This window comes from Oncorhynchus clarkii, chromosome 28 (genome assembly GCF_045791955.1).
Source record: "Oncorhynchus clarkii lewisi isolate Uvic-CL-2024 chromosome 28, UVic_Ocla_1.0, whole genome shotgun sequence".
NCBI classification, from domain to species: domain Eukaryota; kingdom Metazoa; phylum Chordata; class Actinopteri; order Salmoniformes; family Salmonidae; genus Oncorhynchus; species Oncorhynchus clarkii.
Genome location: NC_092174.1, coordinates 14,578,738 through 14,598,181, shown reverse-complemented (window position 1 = coordinate 14,598,181; position 19,444 = coordinate 14,578,738). Strand labels below are relative to the sequence as shown.

The following is a 19,444-nucleotide window of genomic DNA, read 5'->3' as shown; positions in this document are numbered from 1 at the left end:
TGTTTATATGCCGCTCTGACTTTGCTCGTCAAATATTTATATATTCTTAATTCCATTCCTTTAATTTAGATGTGTGTGTGTATTGTGTCTATTTTTGTGATATTGTTAGATATTACGGCACTGTTGGAGCTAAAAACACAAGCATTCTGCTACACCCGCAATAACATCTGCTAAACACATGTATGTGACAAAAATATATATATTTGATTTTGATTTGAAACTAAATTCTAGTCTGGTATCCATTTAAAAAAATGTATTTCACAGAATGTATTTTCCTACAATATTAATATCTGTCTGTCACACAACAACAACAGTATCCCATACACCCATCTCAATAACCCAAGAAAAAACACGCAAGTAAAAAGTACAGCAGACACATTTTATCATAACAGTAGCCTATTGGGCACACAAAGGCACATGCCTCCACTAAGGTGCGCTATTCACATACATCCCCTCTCTTGATGACGCTCCGTACTATAAACAGTGCTGACGCTGAGCTGCGTCCTTGCATCTCTAGGGAAACGCTGGAAGAGAGGAGGAATCCTATAAACTTGGAGCCAAATACGCGACTGTTCATTCACATCCATGCCATCGAACCTCTACACATTAGACAATTCCATCGTTCAAAGTGAAATGGCAAGAAAATCGGATGTCCCTTCCCCTTATTACGGTGAGTAGCCTAGCCTAATTTAAGTCAAGTGTTTGTTTCACTGTGATGGGGTCTGTTATTGAATATGGCACGTTCATTGCGCATGTAGCATGGGTCAGAAATTGGACCATCAGCCTACCTACCGGCACATTATATTTAGGATATAGGGCATAAGGTGAAATTGAGTTCTCAAAATATTGTCAAAGCAACAGGGAAAGGGATTTTAAGTCGTATTTTTGTCTCAGGTTCCTTATGGTGTTATTTTGACCACTAATTATTGAGCACGTTCTTGTGCCTCCATGAGCGCAAGTAACATTCATATGAAACCCTACCCTATTACATCGAAATACATTTATTAGGAAATGTTTGTCTCTGTCATTAATAATGCTAAAGCTATAACATAACAACAGCCCTGCGTGAAATCCTCAACTTGGCATCAACTGGCTTGGCTATTTTGGTATGCTTTTCGATTCGAAGCCCGGAGGTTAACAAATGTTACGAGCCGCTCGCCTGAATATCGTCGGGGATGCAACTTTGTTGTTAGTAAGGGCATCATGTGCTGCTCGCGCACAGGGCACATCTCGGCGCCGAAGATATGGAGGATGGCAACTGTAGGGTTTCCACTAGACAACACAGCCACAAAGTATTTTTAGGGTTAGGCACAAGGTTAGCAGTGTGGTTAGGGTTAAGTTTAAAATAAAAATATAATAAGATAAATTGTAGAAAATGGCGGGGTTAAACCATAATTATAACTTTGTGGCTGTGCTAACTAGTGACTATCCAACTGTAGGCTACTGCAGCCTCATCTGACGGTGAACTATAACCGAACTCTCAGAATTTAACACTATTCATCATTCTTTAGGCTACTTTTATAGGCTATAGTCTATATTTGAGTTTATAACTAGATGACTCACATCCTTGCATTGTTGGCCTTTGCTCACTGAAACTTGAGCACAAAACACAAACAATCTATACTCAGGCAAGTGTGCAGAGCATTTGAAGATGATGAAAGAAAGGTTTTCGTTTATATTCCACACTTAAATGACCCTATCAAATTTCTGAAGCTTTTCACAAACAACATTCTTAGGTAACTTATGGTTTTCAAGGTCATTAAGCTGCTATTGTAGCCTATATTGTCAACCTGGATTCAGAGATAAGTGTAACATAGTAAACGAAAGTCCAGGACACTCAAATTAGTATGCTATGTTACATATGGTATGTTATGTATTAATTTGTGGGTGTCCATCATGCATTTCTTGTGATATGTTATGAATTACAATTCATATGATAAGTTACAAATTAGGAAAAGGAAAGGAAAGGCAAAGGGGATACCTCACCGGCCAGTTTATTAGATACACCACCCGGTTCACGAAAATGGATTGCTCCTACATCGAGACATTCAGTTACCGTTCAAAAGAACGTTAGAATTGTCAAAATGAGTGACTTAAGCGACTTTGAGTGTGGAATGATCATCGGTGCCAGGCACGCTGGATCCGAAGTATCTCAGAAACGGCCGCCCGCCTGGGCCTTTCACGCAAGACAGTGGCTAGTGTTTCCCGAGAATGGTGCGACAAAAAAAACCATCCAGTCAGCGGCAGTTCTGTGGTCGAAAACAGCTTGTTGATGAGAGAGGTTGTAGGAGAATGGCAAGAATCATGCTAACAGGCGGGCCACAAACAGACAAATAACGGCGCAGTACAACAGTGGGGTGCAGAACAACATCTCGGAATGCACAACTCGTTGATCCTTGTCACATATAGGCTATTGCAGCAGACGACCACACCAGGCTTTACTCCTATCAGTTAAAAACAAGAAAAAGCGGCTCCAGTGGGCACCCAATCACCAACAATGGACAATTGAGGAGGGAAAAAATATTGCCTGTTCCAACGAATCCCGGTTCCTGTTGCGTAAGCAGTGTGAGTCCATGGCCCCATCCTGCCTGGTGACAACGGTGCAGGCTGGTGGCCAATCTGCAGGAACTGTGTAATGCCATTGCATTAGCATGGACCAACGTCCCTGTGGAATATTTCCAACTTGTAGAATCCATGTCCAAAGAATTCAGGCTGTTCTGCAGGCAAAGGGGGGTCTGACCCGGTACTAGATGGGTGTACCTAATAAACTGGCCGGCGAGTGTATGTTACGAATTCCTATTTGTTGTGGCTAACATTAGCTAATGCTAGCTAGGTGGCTAGCATTAGCTAGGTTAGGGTTAAAATTAAGGTTAGGTTTAGGAGCTAGGTTATATTAAGTGTAGGGTTAGGGGAAGTGTTAGCAAACATGCTAAGTGCACTGAACAAAAATATTATGTGTTGGGCCCATGTTTCATGAGCTGAAATAAAAGATCCCAGACATTTTCCATACACACAAAAGGCTCTCAAGAATGTCTCTAGAATTTTTTGCACAAATTTATGTAGATCCCTGTTAGTGAGAATTTCTCCTTTGTCGCGGTAATCCATCCACCTGACAGGTGTGGCATATCAAGAAGCTGATTAAACAGCATGGTCATTGCACAGGTGCACCTCGTGCTGGGACAATAAAAGGTCACTCAAAAAATGTGCAATTTTGTCACACAACACAATGCCACACATGTCTCAAGTTTTGAGGGGCCGCGCTATTGACATGCTGACTGCAGGAATGTCCAGCAGAGCTGTTGTCAGATAATTGAATGTTAATTTCTCTACCATATCATGGCAGTACGTCCAATCGGCGTCACAACCGCAGACCACATGAAACCATGCCAGCTCAGGACTTTCATGTCCGGCATCTTCACCTGAGTGATTGTCAGAAACTAGCTATCCGGACAGTTTATGAAACAACCAAATAAATTCTGCACAAACTGTCATCTGCGTGCTCATCATCCTCACCAGGGTCTTGACTTGACTGCAGTTCTGCATCGTAACCAAAATCCGTATGCAAATACTCACCTTCAATGTGCTCTTCACAAAATAATGCTTGTAAATTAGGGCCTAATGAATTTATTTAAATTGAATTATTTAAGAAATATGAACTACAACTTAGTCAAATCTTTACATTTTGTATGTTGCGTTTTATATTTATTTTCAGTGTAGATACAATGTAGCTAAACGGTAGTAAGTAGTAACACGCAACCTTTGGGTTGTTGGACATTTGCATTATATGCCTACCCATCCATCCCGATCAACCACCCCGACCAACAATCCACCTTTAGTTTTTGCTTTAAGTAACCTTCTGTCTTATGTAACCATACCAAACGTAACTTATCATACTAATTTTAGCATCATGGATTTTCATTTACTATGTTACGCCTAGTCTATGAGACCAGGCTGATATTGTTGCTGTGTTGTTCATAATTGTCATTGCCTTTTTCTCTGAGACATAGCTTCAGGATATTTCTCTCTGCACTGCGGAATACCTTGCTCTCTGTGACAAAGTAGATTGGTACTGGAGTGCCAGCTGGATACAGGAACGTGCACTGTTTTGGAATGCAATATGATTGTGCTCAGTGAAGAGAATCTGACATCTGTCAACTATTGTCAGGTATGCATGTGTGTAGTCTGCCATTTGAATGAGAGGGTTGGATGTGCACCAGACCAGTATAAACCAGTATTATGTTCACTGGCCTGAATGCCTTATTCCTAAGCAGAGTGGAGAAAGGATTTTCTCTCACTTGAACAATCCATTGTTGGAGGCATTGAAGCAGTGCTGGTATGGGATGTGTGAATGAGTACTGGGATGTACGATGCTATTAAAATTAGTGAATAATGGGCCTTAAGTCATTTTCACACATTTACATGGAATGTTAAGCACTGCTACTCTTACTGAGTCAAAGTCAAGCTGTTCGCTGACAGTGATTTCGGCAGTTTTCCATTTCCAAAACATGGCTCTTGCCCTTTAAGTTTTAGCTAACCTTGCCTGAGACCTGAATCCTCCCAGTGTCAAAGCTTTAGTTCAGCGAGCTAACACAGTCTCAAATTGCACAGATACCAGGGTTTAGTATCTGGTTGGTTACACTAAAACTCCCAAGGACAGACATCACTGGCTTGTGTCTCACTTCCTACGTGGCTACAGTGTAGGGCCAGAGGCAGAGAGTGGGCCAGTGTGCCTTTGTAGTTGGAGAAGTTTCTTTCCTCTGTACTAAGGCTTATGAATAATGAAGCAGGTTCCCCGTGTTGTCTCTGCTGCGTCCTTCTGATCCAGAGATGTGGTTCTAATCTGTTGGTTACCTCCCTCGAGCTGCCTGGTAATGGTGTTTGTGTGTGTGTCTACACAGTTTGACAGTCCTCCGAATGGGTGCTGCTGTATACGGTAGCTGTGTGGCTCCTTATGATTTTTTAAAGGGGCCCATTTCCTCTGAACATATTTTTGCTGTATGCTTTTGCTTCCCCGTGAACGTCTCGCTTCAATCTTCTTACAGTTTTTCTCTTAACATTTTTTCCTTCTATTTGCTGATTAGCAGCAGTGGTGAAAAAAGTACTAAATTGTCATACTTGAGTAAAAGTAACGATACCTTAAGTAAAAGTCACCCAGTAAAATACTACTTGTGTAAAAGTCTAAAAGTATTTGGTTTTAAAAATACTTAACTATCAAAATAAAAATGTAATTGCTTAAATTTACTAAAGTATCAAAAGTAAAAGTATGAATAATTTAAAATTCCTTATATTAAGCAAACCAGACAGCACAACTTTCTATTGACGGATAGCCAGGGGCACACTCAAACACTCAGACATAATTGTAACGGTTTTCTAGGTGTGAAGGAGAGTCGGACCAAAATGCAGCGTGTAGATTTCGATCCATGTTTATTGTGACTATAGCAACACGAATCTAAATACAAACAGTGCAAAATAATAAACGTAATGAAAACCGAAACAGCCTAAACTGGTGCAAACTAACACTAAGGACAATCACCCACAAACACACAGTGAAACCCAGGCTACCTAAATATGGTTCCCAATCAGAGACAATGACTAACACCTGCCTCTGATTGAGAACCATATCAGGCCAGACATAGAAATAGACAAACAAGACATCCAACATAGAATGCCCACCCAGTTCACGTCCTGACCAACACTAAAACAAGGAAAACACACACGAACGATGGTCAGAACGTGACAGTACCCCCCCTCCAAGGTGCGGACTCCGGACGCACAACTTAAACCTATGGGGGAGGGTGTGGGTGGGCATCTGTCCGCGGTGGCGGCTCTGGCGCTGGACGTGGACCCCACTCCATAACAGTTTTAGTCCACCTCCTTAGCGTCCCTAGATAGGTTACCCTCCTTAAAGACCGCTCGGGACAGAGGGGCAGCTCGGGACAGAGGTAGCTCGGGACTGATGGGTAGCTCAGCACTGAGAGGAAGCTCAGCACTGAGAGGAAGCTCAGGCAGGTGGTTGGATCCGGCAGATCCTGGCTGGCTGGCGGATCCGGAAGAGTCTGGTCGGCTGGCGGATCCGGAAGAGTCTGGTCGACTGGCGGATCCGGAAGAGTCTGGTCGACTGGCGGATCCGGAAGAGTCTGGTCGACTGGCGGATCTGGAAGAGTCTGGTCGACTGGCAGATCTGGAAGAGTCTGGTTGACTGGCAGCTCTGGCTGCTCCATGCTGATTGGCTGCCCCATGCTGACTGGCAGCTCTGGCTGCTCCATGCTGACTGGCTGCTCCATGCTGACTGACAGCTCTGGCTGCTCCATGCTGACTGGCAGCTCCATGCTGACTGGCAGCTCTGGCTGCTCCATGCTGACTGGCAGCTCCATGCTGACTGGCTGCTCCATGCTGACTGGCAGCTCTGGCTGCTCCATGCTGACTGGCTGCTCCATGCTGACTGGCAGCTCTGGCTGCTCCATGCTGACTGGCTGCTCTGGCTGCTCCATGCTGACTGGCGGCCCTGGCTGCTCCATGCTGACTGGCGGCCCTGGCTGCTCCATGCTGACTGGCGGCCCTGGGGGCTCCATGCTGACTGGCGGCCCTGGGGGCTCCATGCTAACTGGCAGCTCTGGCGGCTCCATGCTAACTGGCAGCTCTGGCGGCTCCATGCTAACTGGCAGCTCTGGCGGCTCCTTGCAGACTGGCAGCTTTGGCGGCATCCTGCAGACAGGCAGCTCTGGCGGCTCCTTGCAGACTGGCAGCTCCTTGCAGACTGGCAGCTCTATGCAGACTGGCAGCTCCTTGCAGACTGGCAGCTCCTTGCAGACTGGCAGCTCCTTGCAGACTGGCAGCTCCTTGCAGACTGGCAGCTCCTTGCAGACTGGCTGCTCCTTGCAGACTGGCAGCTCCTTGCAGACTGGCAGCTCCATGCAGACTGGCAGCTCCATGCAGACTGGCAGTTCTGAACAGGCGGGAGACTCCGGCAGCGCTGAAGAGAAGGAAAGCTCTGACAGCGCTAAACAGGCGGGAGACTCCGACAGCGCTGAAGAGGAGGGAGGCTCTGGCAGCGCTGGACAGGCGAGGCGCACTGTAGGCCTGATGCGTGGTGCTGGCACTGGTGGTACTGGGCCGAGGACACGCACAGGAAGCCTGGTGCGGGGAGCTGCTACCGGAGGGCTGGGGTGTGGAGGTGGTACTGGAAAAACCGGACCGTGCAGGCGCACTGGAGCTCTTGAGCACCGAGCCTGCCCAACCTTACCTGGTTGAATGCTCACGGTCGCCCTGCCAGTGCGGCGAGGTGGAATAGCCCGCACTGGGCTATGCAGGCGAACCGGAGACACCGAGCGCAAGGCTGGTGCCATGTAAGCCGGCCCAAGGAGACGCACTGGGGACCAGCTGCGTAGAGCCGGCTTCATGGCATTAGGCTCGACGCTCAATCTAGCCCGGCCGACACGCGGAGCTGGAATATACCGCACCGGGCTATGCACCGGCACTGGAGACACCGTGCGCACCACTGCATAACACGGTGCCTGTCCGGTCTCTCTAGCCCCCCGGTAAGCACAGGGAGTCTGCCCAGGTCTCCTACCTGGCGTAGCCATACTCCCTGTTAGCCCCCCCCCCCAATACATTTTTGGGGCTGCCTCTCAGGCTTCCATCCGCTACGTCGTGCTGCCTCCTCATATCTGCGCCTCTCAGCTTTCGCCGCCTCCAGTTCTTCCTTGGGGCGGCGATATTCTCCAGGCTGAGCCCAGGGTCCTTTACCGTCCAGTTCCTCCTCCCATGTCCATTTCTCCAGGTGGTGCAGCCTCTCTTTGGGCTGCTCCTGTTGCCTCTTCTCCTGCTGCACCTTTGGGCGGCTACACTCCCCTGGTTTAGCCCAGGGTCCTCTCCCGTCGAGGATTTCCTCCCATGTCCAGAAATCCTTATTGCGCGTCTCCTCGCGCTGCTCCTGCCTGTTGACACGCTGCTTGGTCCTTTTGTGGTGGGTGATTCTGTAACGGTTTTCTAGGTGTGAAGGAGAGTCGGACCAAAATGCAGCGTGTAGATTTCGATCCATGTTTATTGTGACTATAGCAACACGAATCTAAATACAAACAGTGCAAAATAATAAACGTAATGAAAACCGAAACAGCCTAAACTGGTGCAAACTAACACTAAGGACAATCACCCACAAACACACAGTGAAACCCAGGCTACCTAAATATGGTTCCCAATCAGAGACAATGACTAACACCTGCCTCTGATTGAGAACCATATCAGGCCAGACATAGAAATAGACAAACAAGACATCCAACATAGAATGCCCACCCAGTTCACGTCCTGACCAACACTAAAACAAGGAAAACACACACGAACGATGGTCAGAACGTGACAATAATTTACAAACAAAGCATTTGTGTTTAGTGAGCCTGCCTGATCAGATGCAGTAGGGATGACCAGGGATGTTCTGTTGATAAGTGTGTGAATTGGACAATTTTCCTGTAAAAATGTAATAAGTACTTTTGGGTGTCAGGGAAAATGTATGGATTAATAGTGCATTCTTTTCTTTTGGGAATGTAGTGAAGTAAAAGTAAAAGTTGCCAAAAGTATAAATAGTAAAGTACACATACCCCCCCAAAAATGCTTAACTAGTACTTTAAAGTATTTTTACTTAAGTACTTTACACCACTGATTGGCAGTGTGAAATGAAGATAACTATGACCCATGAGAAATTTTCTGAACAGAAACATTTGTTTAAAAATAAAGGCTCAATTCCATTAAGATGCATATTGCAAGAGAATATATACTAAATACATTAAAAACCAACTAAAAGGCCAAACAAATTCATACAAATATACACTTTTGCAGACCATATCAACTGCCTGAGTACTGTGTTATAGTAGCTGTAATATGACTGCTGTTTGTGTGCAGGCTTTGCATCATTCCAGAAGTGTTTTTTAAAGACAACCTCAAACATTAAACTCAAAAGCTGTGAGGCACAGATTCTGTTTCCCTATGGGCTATCAGCCAGCGTACCAGGAAAAGCTGTTCAAATTCAATGTCCTGCAGCTAGCCATGGTCCCAGATCTGTTTGTGCCATCCTGTCAACTCCTATGGTCCTTATCATGGCAAACAGTGCCAAAAAGATCTGGGACCAGGCTATGTTGAGGCTTGGGAAGCCTCTGCTCTGAACACTCTTGGTTATTCATGTATGGCACAGCAAGGTTGTGTTCACTCCCCTCCTAAATCATTTTGGATGATTTTGCCACAAGTAACATGACTCAAGTAAGGTCAGATATGTGTATTTGGATGTGGGGCAGTATTGTGCTTGTAAACTTTTCATTAAACACATATTTTAGGTGAGGATAGAGCAGGGGTGTCAATTTGGTTAAGTCCGGCCCACGGGTGGTTTGAGTAAAACATTATTATGATTAGATTTTTTCTTTGGGTGGGAGAAACAAACTCAATATACTTTAAAATGACTAAAACCAAATTAAAACTGTATTGAAATTATAATGGACCTAGTTTCTTGACTGTTTCTAGCTCGCTAATAATCACCAAAGTGGAAGCTAGACAGTCAGGGAGCATAGAAAATTCCGCAAACTATTTTTGAGCAAATTTTGACGGCCAGGTAATGTAACAAATTTTCAGTGCGGCCCTCCGGACCTCGTTAAAAACTGAATGAGGCCCCCGGGCCAAAATGAGTTTGACACCCCTGGGCTAGAGCATAAAATTCTTGAATTATTTAGTGTTACAAATTTAGGAGTTGAGATTGAAATTTTAATGTGGTGACATCAATAATAGATTTTCTGTTCCACACCTTTTTGAAACGTCTGTGGAGTAAAGGATGATCCATCGCTACCATATAACCTCAAATAGGTGGAAGTCATCTTGAGAAAATGTGTCAACACACGGGAATGGGAAATGGTTCATGGAATATAAACCGGACCCAAACCGCTTGTCCTTGTGACTATAACTGTACAACATACATTGGTTTGTTTGCATTGTCGATTGGTGCCCTCTTTTCTTTTACAACTGTCAGGTGACAGTTGTCGGTTGTCGTTACACATTTATTTGTCTTTACCTTGTGAGGTATCTGTCGGGAATGAAGCTCTATGCGATTATAGCAGACAATACCAAGACAACAGACCTCTGACTGAAGTATGTTATTGACTGTGTGGTAATGAATCGATCAGGGCATATCAGTAGGACGTGTAGACTATTCAGTAATTGGTTGTACTAATAGGATTTTTATCATCAGATTGATAAAGAGCTGCAAGCTGTTACTCCCTGTGAAAACCGAGATAAAATCTGTACCGTTCATCCTCACTCTCTAAACCAAGGGGATTTACCGAGCCCCCAGGTAAAAGCTATCTCACTCCCAAAAACTTCCTAAAACCTAAAAAGGGCTTTGTCAGCATCGTTTAAGTCTCTTGCTCCACTCTTGTCAGCTCCACTCCTAATAGTGTCTCATGTCTTCAGACACAAGTCTCAGTAGTCCGGTACCAGTCTGTTTGTGCCTCAGCCAACTTGTTGGGGCTTTGGCACGCATGGTTGGCTTTGTCAATGGGAAGGCAATGATGTGGCTACAGACAGTCAGACACCCAGGCTATTCAGACATACTGAGAGAGCAGAGCAGGAAGAGTATGATGCTTTGCACAGGAAGGGAGTGAGTGGTGGTGTAGGTCGGATATGTGTATTTGGATGTGGGGCAGCAAGGGATCATCTTTGGAACATCATTTTTAGTACAGGAGGTGGGAAAGTATTCGGAGGTATGGTTTGTGAAGAAGGGTTGTGTGTTAAGGGTTTGGGCTGTATGTGTGCGTGTGTGTGTGTGTGTGTGTGTGTGAGTGAGTGAGACACCTTCTCCCAGATTATGTGACTGCCGGAGGAGGCAGCAGGACAGGACGGGCAGGATTATCTCTGGGTGACAGACCGGGAAAGCAGCCCGTTCACTGTGTTTGAGGACAGATAAGACCAGCAAATAAACATCAGCACACACATCACACACGTGCACACACACACACACACACGTACACACGCACACACACACACACACACACACACACACACACACACACACACACACACACACACACACACACACACACACACACACACACACACACACACATATACACACACACACACACACACACACACACACAGTATGGACAACACCAAACCAATAGCCTCCAAACAATTCTGGTCCCTAAATACATTACCACTATTCATCAAAATGGATGTGAGCTGTTGCTGAAGCAATTTGCTTTATTGCTATTTTTCCCATTACACTGTATACTTGACTTGTCTCTCTGAGAGGTGTAATTTGGAGGCCCTCACTGAGGATGCTCTCTGTTGTCAGGGTTTGTCTCCTACTGTCTCTGTCCCCTCTGGGCTCATTGACATGGTCACCAGGGACGGGACTGTATCTGGGAGTTAGAAATGACTCAGCTCATCTACACAGGGAATATGCATGAACTGAATAGCTACAGTAACTCTATAATATGTAATGTCCATGCAAAATTACATAGAAAATGGTAGTGTCCTCAAATGACTATTCCTCTACTCTATTTTGGAAAACATAGTGCTCTGTATGGGGAAAAGGGTGTCATTTGACACAAATCAGTAGAGTGTAAGACTGAACTTTCCCATGGTTCACATCTTCTCTTTAAAGGTCCTCAACAACAGTCTTTAATTTATAGCTGAATTTTTGTGTTTGCTTTGTAGTTGGATGCTTTTGTCGTTCTGGACTGGACCGCTGTGACTGCTTCATCATCTTGTGTACATGCTGGAAGACTCCCTGTAGGATTGACTCAGAGTAAACAACAATCTGTTTTAAACAACAGTCTGTTTGATAAACTTCCCTTTGGAGAGTAACTAGGAGGTACTTTATCTTACTGCGAGGTAAACACAAGTGCATCGGATGGGAAAGGCACTGCTGAGAAGGTTGAAACTTGGGTTAGCTTTGTGTAGACTAGACTAGGGAATGAGCTGGTCTTTTTTGAGTGTTTGTCTAATTTTGTGAGACTTGGTGCTTGAGGAGAACTTGGTGCTTGTGGGAGTGACAGTTGAAGTATATACCATGCTGTCTATCTTCCGTGGTGTATGTTTGTGCATACTGTAAATGCACACACGCGTTCCCTCAAATCTCTTTTATCTTCTGAGGTCAAATGAGTTAATATGATGAGAAATGAAGGTCATTCTCATAGACTTGCACTGCCGCGAGCAACATTTTCCACTGTATAAGCCTCAGACACCCACCATGTATATTCTTCCAAATACTCTCCCAGACAGACCATCTTATCTTTGTCCTTGGCTACTGTAAGAATCTAAGAAATTCCAAATCAGTTATGTCAGGGAGTGGGCTCCAGATTCTCCCCCTGCTGTGAGGATCTTTGAAATGACAATTCCCACTGGCGTTCAGATACTAATTGGGAGTGTCAAGCTCAGCGTTGACTCCATTAACACTCTGCACACGCCATTAGCTGTCTTGTTTGCTGGATTTCACAGGGATTCTGGACAGATTTAGCGAGGTGGATTAAAGGTCTGTGTGTGTAGGCAAACCCAGGAAGGAGATGATCTCCCTTTCATATGGTTTTATTGAGAGAATGAACTATATTTGTTTGTCTATAGTTGAGTCCTTTTATTTGGTGTTTCAAGTTTCAAGTTGTATTAGTCGTGGATGTGGTTTGGAGGAATGTGTGGTTGATGCTGGTGTTTGCATGTCTCTGTGTAATTGAGTGAAATGAATTTGGATCGTAAAAGAGGGAACTTTTTTGTTAGTGTGTGAGTGCAGTTATTAGTAACGTGTGTGCGTGTGTGCATACGTACCTGTGTGGGCATCCGTGCATGTGGGTGGGTGCATCTGTAAGTGTGTGCGTGTGTGTCTGTGCAGTTCTTAGTAATCGTGCGCGTTTGCTTGGCCTGTGAAGAAGCTAATGCGCAAGCTAATCAACAGTGATTGATTCCACCGAGTGGAAAATTGAGATTCACACAAGAGGACGGGACTCTGGATGGGATGCCACAGTGAGTTGACAAGAACACACAGCTGACCGTCAGCCACGCAGGTCGCTCTCTTGCAGACACTGTCATCTGTTGCTAAGCAGCTGGTCACCATAATACTTTCAGTAGGGATATGTTACAGCACCAGCTGTTGATTATACACACCTCTGTGATGGTCCTGTTTCTTTTTTTTGCCTGAAGTCTCTCATAGTTATTTGAGTAAAAGGACTTATTTCACTGTGACGGACAAGTTGTAACTAAACTCAATAAGGAAGTGAGGAACTTTTGTTTATTGTGCAATCCTAAGTTATTGCAGTGCTATTATGCTGCAGAGTGACAGGGGAGACAGCGAGAGGGGAAAGTCAAAGGGGGAAACTTTATTTTCCACAGGAAAATGTTTGGCTACAGTTGGACATGACTATGACGGTTAACTCCAGAGAGAAGCCATCACAAAGTCAAGAGGAGGAGACAGTGGGCATATGGGAGCTGGCTGGGGAGGGGGATCTCCCCAGGGGTGGATCAGAGGAAGCAGGCGGAGCATGGAGGATACCCAGGAACGAGGCACCCCAGGGGGGCAGGCTGTCCTGGGCTGCTGGGCCTTACTGAGCTGACTGCCGGAGCTCCCTGGCAGACTTACCAGGACTCCACCAACCCCCCTGCACTTGAATGTGTGTCAGGGAAGGGTGTGTGTGTGTGTGTGTGTGTGTGTGTGTGCGTGTGTGCGTGCGTGCGTGCGTGCGTGCGTGCGTGCGTGCGTGCGTGCGTACATGTTGTATGTGCCTGTGTGAGTGCACGGGAATGTCTACGCGTTTGCATACAGTACTGTGGCTGTGATTTGAATTTCAGATTTCTGTTATGTAATAGGTGTTGTGGAGCAGAAGAGAGAGTAGCTGTCAGTTTCAGGGGTGAGTCACAGTCTGTGCTAAAATGAACAGCACTGTATATTGTTAATATTCTAGGTGACCTTAAGTGTTGACTGTGGAGTCGACAGAAACTGCAGAGAGATATATTTGGTTATATTACCAGATGTAGCTCTCCAGTGTCCTACTGGACTCACGGCTCTAAAGGTCAGGGCTGTTTGAGAATGGACCGTGTCAGAGAAGGTGCAATACTCTATACTGCTTTGTGGTTCCGGTCGATATGGGTGATGCCAGAGCCATATATGTAAATATGTCTAAATGCACTATATATATATACAAAAGTATGTGGACACACCTTCAAATTAGTGGATTCTGTTTGGAAGCAATGTCAGCACAGGAGCTGTTCGTCAGGGGGCTTCATGAAATGGGTTTCCATGACAGAGCAGCCGTACACAAGCCTAACATCACCATGCACAATGCCAAGTGTCGGCTGGAGTTGTGTAGAGGTCACCGCCATTGTGTCCACATACCTTTGGTCATGTAGTGTATATGGCTCTGGATGTTGTTATCCAACTACTTTTTGGAAGAAAAAAGCTAATTTTATAACTTCACCCAGTATGCATCTCACTCCTAATGCAAATACCCTTGGTGGTGCAGGACTGATACACATTTACACAGAGAGAAATTGGGATTTTCACTACTGATTGAGGATGGTGTTTTGTATTCTAGTAATATTCTAACCTGTTTTTAATGCATGCTAATAATGAGAATGGAATGGGATGAGTGGACTGGAGGCTCTGAGTAGGGTCATCAAATGACACAGACACATTCTGTGCAATAAGAAATAGCTTTTATTTTCACGTAATCCATAGCAGTTCAATTAGAGATACTATTTGCACCAAATTAGTTTCTAGAATTGCATCATCGTCTCGTTGTTGCTATGTGTGACTCTGCATCTTCAAGTGAGTGTGTGTGCGTGCACATGTGTGTGTGCGCATGTGTGTGTGCCATGTATTACAAATTGAGTGCACCTCTAAGTCTTTATACTAACTGCTGAGTGCATTAATTCCCACTTGGGAATGCGTAGTAATATATAGGTAGATAGGTTTGTTGTTTAGCAACAAAAACTATGCGTGTGCAACTATGGCAAAATAGACAGGGTTGGCTTAAATTGTTGACAACATGTAAACTATATTTGGTCTCCAAATGTTTATTAAATATATAGAGACATTTGCACAATGAGCACTTGTCTCTCAAATACACTACATGACCTAAAGTATGTGGACACCTACTCATTCCAAAATCATTGGCATTGATATGTAGTTGGTCCCCCCTTTTGCTGCTATAACAGCCTCCACTCTTCTGGGAAGGCTTTTCACTAGATGTTGGAACTAGAGGTCGACCGATTTATCGGAATGGCCGATTAATTAGGGCCGATTTCAAGGTTTCAGAACAATCGGAAATCTGTATTTTTGGATACCGATTTGGCCTATTTAAATTTAAAAAAATCACCTTTATTTAATATTTATTTAACTAGGCAAGTCAGTTAAGAACACATTCTTATTTTCAATGACGGCCTAGGAACGGTGGGTTAACTGCCTCGTTCAGGGGCAGAATGACAGATTTTTACCTTGTCAGCTCGGGATATTCAATCTTGCAGCCTTACAGTTAACTAGTCCAACGCTCTAACCACCTGCCTCTCATAGCACTCCACGAGGAGCCTGCCTGTTACGCGAATGCAGTAAGCCAAGGTAAGTTTCTAGCTAGCATTAATAAACTTATCTTATAAAAACCAATCAATCAATCAATCATAATCACTAGTTAACTACACATGATTGATGATATTACTAGTTTATCTAGCGTGTCCTGCGTTGCATATAATGGATGCGGTGCGTATCGTTGCTCCAATGTGTACATAGGCATTAATGTTTATAGTTTTCTTAAAATCAATACACAGAAGTATATATTTTTAAACCTAAATATTTAGCTAAAAGAAATCCAGGTTAGCAAGCAATATTAACCAGGTGAAATTGTGTCACTTCTCTTGCATTCATTGCACGCAGAGTCAGTGTATATGCAACAGTTTGGGCCGCCTAATTTGCCAGAATGTTACGTAATTATGACATAACATTAAAGGTTGTGTAATGTAACAGGAATATTTAGAGTTATGGATGCCACCCGTCAGGTAAAATACGGAACGGTTCCATATTTCACTGAAAGAATAAACGTCTTGTTTTCGAGATGATAGTTTCCGGATTCGACCATATTAATGACCTAAGGCTCGTATTTCTGTGTGTTATCATGTTATAACTAGAGGTCGACCGATTAGGATTTTTCAACGCCGGTACCAATTATTGGAGGACCAAAAAATCCGATACCGATTAATCAGACTATTTTATTATTTATTTATTTGTAATAATGACAATTACAACAATACTGAATGAACACTTATTTTAAATTAATATAATACATCAATAAAATCAATTTAGCCTCAAGTAAATAATGAAACATGTTCAATTTGGTTTAAATAATGCAAAAACAAAGTTTTGGGGAAGAAAGTAAAAGTGCAATATGTGCTATGTAAGAAAGTTAACGTTTCAGTTCCTTGCTCAGAACATATGAGAACATATGAAAGCTGGTGGTTCCATTCCCAGGTAAGAAGTTTTAGGTTGTAGTTATTATAGGAATTATAGGACTATTTCCCTCCATACCATTTGTATTTCATTAACCTTTGACTATTGGATTGCCAGTGTAACAGTATAGCTTCCGTCCCTCTCCTCGCTCCTCCCTGGGCTCGAACCAACAACACAACAACAACAGCCACCATCGAAGCAGCGTTACCCATGCAGAGCAAGGGGAACAACTATTAGAAGGCTCAGAGCGAGTGATGTTTGAAACGCTAACTAGCTAGCCATTTTACTTCGGTTACACCTGCCTTATCTCGGGAGTTGATAGGTGTCACGTTCTGACCTTAGTTCCTTTGTTTTGTCTTTGTTTTAGTATGGCCAGGGCGTGAGTTGGGGTGGGCAGTCTGTGCGTTTTCTATGATTTAGTATTTCTGTGTTTGGCCTGGTATGGTTCTCAATCAGAGGCAGGTGTCGTTAGTTGTCTCTGATTGAGAATCATACTTAGGTAGCTTTTTCCAACCTGTGTTTCGTGGGTGATTATTTTCTGTTATGTGTATGTCACCTTTCAGAACTGTTTAGTTTCTCCTTTGTTATTTTGTTTTTAGTGTTCTCGGTTTAATAAATATATGATGAACACTTACCACGCTGCGCTTTGGTCCTCACCTCATTCCAACGATGATCGTTACAATAGGCTTGAAGTCATAAACAGCACAATGCTTGACGCACAACGAAGAGCTGCTGGCAAAACGCATGAAAGTGCTGCCATCATTGAAAATAAGAATGTGTTCTTAACTGACTTGCCTAGTTAAATAAACGTAAAAAATAAATAAATAATAATAATCGGCAAATCGGCGCCCAAAAATACCGATTTCCGATTGTTAAGAAAACTTGAAATCGGCCCTAATTAATCAGCCATTCCGATTAATCCGTCAACCTCTAGTTATAACTAAGTCTATGATTTGATAGAGCAGTCTGACTGAGCGATGGTAGGCAGGCTTGTAAGCATTCATTCAAACAGCACTTTTGTGCGTTTGCCAGCAGCTGTTTATGACTTCAAGCCTATCAACTCCCGAGATTAGGCTTGTGTAACCAATGTGAAATGGCTAGCTAGTTAGCGGGGTGTGCGCTAATAGCGTTTCAAACGTCACTCGCTCTGAGACTTGGAGTGGTTGTTCCCCATGCTCTGCAAGGGCCACGGCTTTTGTGAAGTGATGGGTAACGCTGCTTCGAGGGTGGCTGTTGTCGTTGTGTTCCTGGTTCGAGCCCAGGTAGGAGCGAGGAGAGGGACGGAAGCTATACTGTTACACTGGCAATTCTGAAGTGCCTATAAGAACATCCAATAGTCAAAGGTTAATGAAATACAAATGGTATAGAGAGAAATAGTCCTATAATTCCTATAATAACTACAACCTAAAACTTCTTACCTGGGAATATTGAAGACTCATGTTAAAAGGAACCACCAGCTTTCATATGTTCTCATGTTCTGACCAACAAACTTAAACGTTAGCTTTCTTACATAGCACATATTGCACTTTTACATTCTTCTCCAACACTTTGTTTTTGCATTATTTAAACCAAATTAAACATGTTTATTTATTTGAGGCTAAATTGATTTTATTGATGTATTATATTCATTTAAAATAAGTGTTCATTCAGTATTGTTGTAATTGTCATTATTACAAATAAAAAAATAAAAAATCGTCCGATTAATCGGTGTCTGCTTTTTTTTTGGTCCTCCAATAATCGGTATCGGCGTTGAAAAATCATAATCGGTCGACCTCTAGTTGGAACATTGCTGCGGGGACTTGCTTCCATTCAGCCACAAGAGCATTAGGGAGGTTGGGCACTGATGTTGGGTGATTAAGTCTGGCTCACAGTCGGCATTCCAATTCATCCCAAAGGTGTTTGATGGGGCTGAGGTCAGAGCTCTGTGCAGGCCAGTCAAGCTCTTCACATCGATCTCGACAAACCATTTCTGTATGGACCTCGCTTTGTGCACGGGGGCATTGTCATGCTGAAACAGGAAAGGGTCATCGTCTAGAATGTAATTGTATGCTGTAGCATTAAGATTTCCCTTCACTGGAACTAAGGAGCCTAGCCCGAACCATGAAAAACAACCATTATTCCTCATCCACCAAACTTTACAGTTGGTAGTAAGCATTCAGGCAGGTAGCGTTCTCCTGGCATCCGCCAAACCCAGACTTGTCCATTGGACTGCCAGATGGTGAAGCGTGAGTCATCAGCGTTTCCACTGCTCCAGTTCTTGTGCTGACGTTGCTTCCAGAGGCAGTTTGGAACTCGGTACTGAGTGTTGCAACCAAGGACAGGAGATTTTTACGTGCTACACGCTTCAGCACTCGGCGGCCCGTTCTGTGAGCTTTTGTGGCCTACCACTTCGCGGCTGAGACGTTTCCACTTCACAATAACAGCATTTACAGTTGACTGGGTCAGCTCTAGCACGGCAGAATTTTTACAAACTGTCTTGTTGGAAAGGTGGCATCCTATGACACTGCCACGTTGAAAGTCACTGAGCTCTTCAGTAAAGCCATTCTACTGCCAATGTTTGTCTATAGAGATTGCATGGCTGTGTGCTCGATTTTATACACCTGTCAGAAATGGTTAAGGCTGAAATAGTGGATTAGGTTCATTTGAAGGGGTGTCCACATACTTTTGTATATATAGTGTACATCATTACAGTTGTTGGTTACCTAGCTAGGAAATGTTAGCATTTTTAGCATTGACTTGAAATCAGTCAAAACACCTCCAAACAAGACATGGTGTCAAGAACAAGACAAAACTAGCTTAAACAAGCCAACTACGATTCCACACATGGCAGCTTCTTGTCATTGTTGCTAGCTATCTGACCGTTCAGATTCATGACAAAGCATAAGCACGACTTCCGGCCACATAGATGCACATGCATTATTTTCACGACATTGTCAGCCAACGAGTCTATATGTAAAATAAGGTGCTGTATCTAACAAAGTG

At 43.9% G+C, this 19,444-nt stretch overlaps 1 protein-coding gene across 2 annotated transcripts in view; it reads left to right on the top strand.

Annotated features, from left to right (window-relative positions):
- The first annotated feature begins 552 nt into the window (after positions 1 to 552).
- The window catches only part of LOC139387252 (choline transporter-like protein 5-A), a 102,379-nt gene continuing 83,487 nt past the window's right edge, over positions 553 to 19,444 (top strand). For both annotated transcript variants that reach the window (XM_071133362.1, XM_071133363.1), the window contains exon 1: positions 553 to 670. In XM_071133362.1, the coding sequence (XP_070989463.1) occupies positions 586 to 670 (85 nt within the window). In that variant the 5' untranslated portion in view covers positions 553 to 585. The remainder of the gene's footprint in view (positions 671 to 19,444) is intronic.